The sequence below is a fragment of the Suhomyces tanzawaensis genome (genome assembly GCF_001661415.1).
Source record: "Suhomyces tanzawaensis NRRL Y-17324 unplaced genomic scaffold CANTAscaffold_9, whole genome shotgun sequence".
Taxonomy (NCBI): domain Eukaryota; kingdom Fungi; phylum Ascomycota; class Pichiomycetes; order Serinales; family Debaryomycetaceae; genus Suhomyces; species Suhomyces tanzawaensis.
This window is the reverse complement of record NW_017963644.1, coordinates 414,406-420,405: the sequence shown is the minus strand read 5'-3', so window position 1 is coordinate 420,405 and position 6,000 is coordinate 414,406. Positions and strand designations below refer to the sequence as shown.

The 6,000-nt window shown below is 44.0% G+C and overlaps 1 protein-coding gene across 1 annotated transcript; it reads left to right on the top strand.

Annotated features, from left to right (window-relative positions):
• The first annotated feature begins 1,100 nt into the window (after positions 1 to 1,100).
• On the top strand, positions 1,101 to 4,750 carry SWE1 (tyrosine protein kinase). Its single transcript, XM_020211325.1, has 4 exons — positions 1,101 to 3,122; positions 3,180 to 3,324; positions 3,436 to 4,330; positions 4,409 to 4,750. Exons 1-4 carry the CDS (start codon positions 1,335 to 1,337, stop codon positions 4,689 to 4,691), a joined length of 3,111 nt encoding a protein of 1,036 aa, XP_020062000.1. The 5' UTR covers positions 1,101 to 1,334; the 3' UTR covers positions 4,692 to 4,750.
• The last annotated feature ends 1,250 nt before the right edge of the window (positions 4,751 to 6,000 follow it).

Sequence of the window (6,000 nt, the reverse complement as noted above, 5' to 3'; positions counted from 1 at the left end):
ATACCAATAAACCATTACACTTGATACCTATCAAACCATTACACTTGATACCAATAAACCATTACACTTGATACCTATCAATAAACCTATAATGACTTCAATAACCTTTTACATATCCAGCACTACAGCAACTAACACTATTGGCCCCTACCCCCAGTGAAATACCACAAACTCGTCCTCACTAGTGGGCGCCCAGATCTAGCGGACCGAGTAATTTGGTGGGCCACCACCGGATCGGTGCGCGCCACCAGTGGATACTCCTCACATGACCGCGCGTCACGTGCCACGCCACAAAACGCGTTCTCCCGCTATTCTCTTCATGCCCACCACCGCTGGTGAACGCCAGAAAAGCAGGCGAAACGCCACCCAGACAGTCTAGCCACCGTCTCCTCCCATCCTCCTCTCCCTCCGCCCGTCTCCTACGTCCTCCACCCATCTCTCTCTCCCTCCCCCACCTCCCATCTCCCCCACTCTCCTCTCCCCCGCGCTCCCCAACAACGCGCCCACCCCTGCAAAAACAAAAACAAACAGCCACGAAAACATGGCGTTGGGCCCATCCTCCCGTGCCGCAACTATCTAGTAGGGAACCACACCACAGGCACAGTCTACGGACTCCCGACACTACAGCCAACCAGTAGGTGCACTTCACCTTAGATACACGTCGCCTCGAACGAGAGCCAGACAGAGAACTGTCAGACAGAAGAGAGACAGAGAAGTCTCAGAAACAGAGAAAGAGTCGAAAGAAGAAGTCTTCCAGAGAGGTCTCAGAAACAGAGAGAGTCAAGAGAAGAAGTCTTCTAGAGAATCTTAGAGTACCAGAGAGAGTCAAGAGAAGAGTTCTTCTAGAGAATCTTAGAGTACCAGAGAGAAGTCTTACACAACCTTCCAGAACAAACCCGTCAGGTCTTTCCGAGAACGCCACATCTACACCCAGAGAACAACTAGAAGCAGAGAAGTCTTCGGGAAGTACAACCGCAGCAGTTCCAGCCATCCCACCCACCATGTCATACTCCCGTTTCCTGGGCCCCCCCACCAGCGGGTCGGCCTCGTCGGCAACCTCGTTCTCGTCCTCCCATCCCTCTCCCACCCATCCTCCCAACACTGCATCCACCTCGGTGACCACGCCGTCGTCCAAACGGGTGGCAGAACCACTCACCACCCCCAGCCACTCGGCCAGCTCCCGCTCCACAAGACCCCCTCTAGGATCCACATCGTCGTCCAAGAGCCTGGCTCCCCCTACAGGCCAGCTGCCGTCTCGCTACAACTCCAGCCTGCTTGAGTACTATACCAACAACTCGTTCTCCCGCTCTTTCAACAGCTTGATTCTCGATGACATGAAGGACGAGTTCGTGCCAGCGCCAGGTCCTGCTCCCAAGAAGAAGATCAACAAGTCACCTCCATTCAACGTCAAGAAAGACTACCCCAACGACAAATTGGACGACCACTACACCGAGGACGACGACATCCAAATCCTCCACCATGTCCACCACCACCCCATAGTGGTAGACCTGGACAACGATGCCGACGACGACGACGAAAACTACAGCATGCGCTCCGAGTTCGCCTTGGTCAGACGTCCGCACGTCAAGCACAAGTCCAGCTCGAGCTCCAACCTTGGCCACTCCCGTACTCGCAGCACCAGCGGCCACCACGCCAGCCACAGCCTATCGCAGACCAGGACCCACTCCCACAATCACAAGAAGCTGGAAGACATCCTTGTAGGGTCCGAAGGCGAGGACCCCGAAAAAGTCCACTCCCAGCAATCATCCATCAAGCGGTCCTCCAAGTTCCTCAACTTGTCGATAGACTCCAACCTCCGCTCCATGAACAACAAGGTAACAGAAGACTTGGATTATATCAGCGACTTGAACGAAATCGACTCCTCCATCATAAAACCCAATTCTGCATCAATAAGCCGGGAACAGACCCCAATAGAGAACCTGAGTCCCATCACCAACCGGGCCTCAGTAATAAACAATAACAATAAATTCAAGAGACCCCACAAGTTGGTCAGTCAAAGTCCCTCACCTTCTTCCACCAAGATTAATGCTCTGAAGGCTATGATTTACCAGTTCAACAAATCTCCAGAACAAGTGAACGACGATACAGGAATCCCGGCTGCCTTTTATACCCGTCCTCCCAGCAACAGAATGGCGAGCAACGATCTGCTTGACTTTTATTCACCTTCTAAGCTCGGAAGAAAAGGATTCAAAATGTTCAAAAATGCAGATAAGGATGCCATTATTTCTCCTAATAGATCCACGCCTGAAAGGCCGACCAGAGTTGGTCTCTCCATTTTTGCAGATAGGAAACAACCTTCTGGCTCTACCAGTCATCCGTCTTCTTCTAGTAAGTTGCTTTCCGGTAACAAGCTTAGAAAAACTTCATTGAAATATAACAAGTCGCCATTCCATGGACAAAGTTCTTCTCCAGTGTCAAACAATTTCGAATATTATAATATAGATGATATGGATTTTGATAGTCCATCCAAAAACAGAAAGCTTTCGAATGGCTCCAACAATTCTATTGTCATATACCAAGATGATCCTCTATCTGCTCCAGTGAGTGCTAGAAAAGTTCAAGCTGGCACAAACCCCCATCAAGTTACTCATCCTCCATTTTCACCAACTCCATCTACGCATAATACTGGTGATTTTGACGACAAGGAAAACAAATCTTCCTATAGATTTGTGAAGCCATTACAAACAGCATTCAAATCTACTGGACTTGTTAAGAAAAACTCTATTTCAAAAGAATCACGCAAGTTGCCTCCAGAGACTCCAATAAAAAAGAATCCATTGATGTTAATAAGCACCAACAAGTCCAGTTTATCAAATATTATTTCTTCAGCTCACGAGGAAATGATGGATGATAACTCTGAAATATCAATTGAAGTTGGTAGAAATAATATTTCGGCTTATAACTCTACGATGAACGAATCAAATTCATCATTTTTCCGGATACCGTCAACCAACAATTCATCACAGAAGACTACTCACTTGAATATTCTCAATAATGCTGACTTGGATATCGATTTGAGTTCAGATATTGAAATTAGTATACCCGAGACTCCTACTAAATCAGTTAAGAAGTCACATTCGACTCCTGCAAATTTCAGCCCGGTACTGTTCAAGAATTCATCACAAAAGTTGAGTAATTATGTTAAGAATGCGAATAAGCTATCCATTTCAACTACTTCTCTTGACTCATTCCCTCCTCCAACTTCAAGGTACCATGAACCATCCACACCTACCAACTTAATGCATAAGGGTGGAATACTACCCTCCAAGAACCACTCCAATCTTCATCATCAGCTTCTTGACAGTGCTCACAAGAAAGATTCAGTCCATAATGATATTGCTTCAAATTCTTCCTTGTTGGCAAGAGATGAAGATGACAACACTTTGACGGGGTTCACGAAATCTGGGTACATAGATGCAGATCAATCACAATCTATGATTCCACATACTCAAGAAAATCTGGAAGAAGAATCAAAGAGTACTCTCTCAAAGATCGATGACCACCTTATTAATAAGTTTGGAATGAAGAACATAAAGTACATCGGAGCAGGTGAATTTTCCATCGCGTATGAATGCATTTTCCAAAATCAGAAGTTAGCAATTAAGCGTTCCAAAAAGCCTATAATTGGAAAACTGGAACGTAAGGCTATCATGAGGGAAATTGAAGCATTGCGAGCATTGACTTCCGTAAAAGACAATGAGAGTATTAATTTACAGGAGCAAGAGGAAGGCAAGGAGTACCTTGTGTACTTCATTGAAGCTTGGGACTTCAATAATTACTACTACATAATGACAGAGTACTGTGATAATGGGACCTTATTTGATTTCTTGGAAGAACACAAAAATTACAAGATTGATGAATTCAGAATTTGGAAGATCCTAATTGAAATTCTCAGCGGGTTAAGTTTTATTCATCTGAAGAATTATTTGCATTTGGATTTGAAACCAGCTAACATCTTCATCACCTTTGAAGGTACTTTAAAGATTGGGGATTTTGGTTTGACTACCAAGTTACCAATATTGGAAAAGGATTTCGATTTGGAAGGAGACAGAAACTATATTGCGCCCGAATTGATCAATGATAAGATTTACACTCCTTTTGCCGATATTTTCAGCTTGGGTTTGATAATCTTGGAAATTGCAGCCAACATTATCTTGCCAGATAATGGAACGCCATGGAGAAAGTTGAGAAGTGGTGATTTGAGCGATGCAGGGAAATTACTGAGTGATAATATCAGCGATTTCTTACAGCATCAAAACTTCTCCAGTTTGACATCCTATAATACCAATATGAACTTTTCATCAAACCAGTCAATGAACTTGAACAGTCTGACCAGCAACCTCACATACAATGCACCTCCTTCAACCAATCAGTTGAACCATGGTAGTGACAATTGTTTGCAACAACCTGCTCAGACGACGTCCAGCGTTAGAAGTTTGAAGGGGCTCATTCCACAATGGGCTCCTGATTTCTTGGTGAGTGGCGATTCAATGAACTTGGACAAATTGGTGAACAAGATGTTGCGGCCGAATCCTTTCGATAGGCCAAACGCCAAGATGATTTTGGCCATGGAGGAATGCCTGATAATTGAAAACCGCAGAAAAGCAGGTGCTACCATTTTCGAAGGAGAATTTGGCCCCAACATTGACGAGGATGAGATGGCTAATTGATGAGGGTAATGAATATTAATGAAATAAATGATAATTTGACTTTGCGTAGAGATGGTGTTCAGAGAAAGAGGTGTAGGCTGGAGAACAGCAAATTTACTTCTGAAGTGAATCACTTTCGTAGGACTTATTGGCGAGGCCATGAAGTCGTTGTGGACCTCTCTATTGGAGTTAGGTGCTAGTAGTATGGATGGACATATTTTTGTGTTGGGTGCAAAATAGCCAAGTGAACGAGCCTACTCGGGGTTAGCCAATTTATCCTAGGTAGCTTACATGTCAAGGACGATGGTGGGAATATTCATTTGAAAACCAGCGGGATTTCTCTTCCAGAGTATTTACCAGTAATGGGATGGTTCAATCTACAATCCAGAGACAGGACATTAACGAGTGGTTGGTAGCCCAATCACATCAGCTTAGGCTCTGGCAAATTCTACCTATTGAAGATTACTTCGAAATAAACCAAATGTATCAAGAAGGAGCCACCATGAAATTACTCGCTTCAATTCGTCCCATCGAGAGAGAATTATGTTAAACCAGCTTGAATTACTTGAATATTTAAATCCACACAGGCTACATTGAAACTAACTTTAAGCAGTTGAAGCTTCAAAGCCAAAAATTATGATCCAAGCCTCCAGCTCAAAAGGAGATTACCATATAGTATAAACCATACATAAGGAACTAACCACCTGAAATTTGTTGCTCATACCTTTCAACAGGAGATGCATCCTAACTACAATGTCGTTACGATCATCTCAATGTCCTAAGTTCCAGTTTACACGAGACGGCCCACTAAACCACACGTATAATTACCCGAAATACGTCCAACACTTCAAAACGAGATTATATTAGAATAATCCATATCATACGATCACCCTAAATAGGTTCCATGCTGCAGTTCAAACAAGACACTCAGTATTGTAGCCACGTAAACTACCCGAAATGAAACTCCATGGATCACAAATCGATAGATACGAGACCATTCCCTGACACGATGTTCGCTGCAGGACCACCTATAGGTGTTGAAACTTAAATAGGTTAATTAGGGTTTGATGTAACCTCAATTTGCCTTTGTTCATATTACACGGCAGATTTCACTTCTATTATTCTATGTTTACTGTCTAGCATGCATACGATTCTGGTACTTTCATCTACAATCATACACTGCTGTACTCTGTGCTGCACCAGCGATCATGCTTACTATTCTAAAATCAAACCGCTACCCTTCAAACTTACGGTCCTTATTATAATACCGCTCTGCTTCATACTTACTATTCTGGAATTATCCGCTTTGCTTCATACAGTAATTACTGTT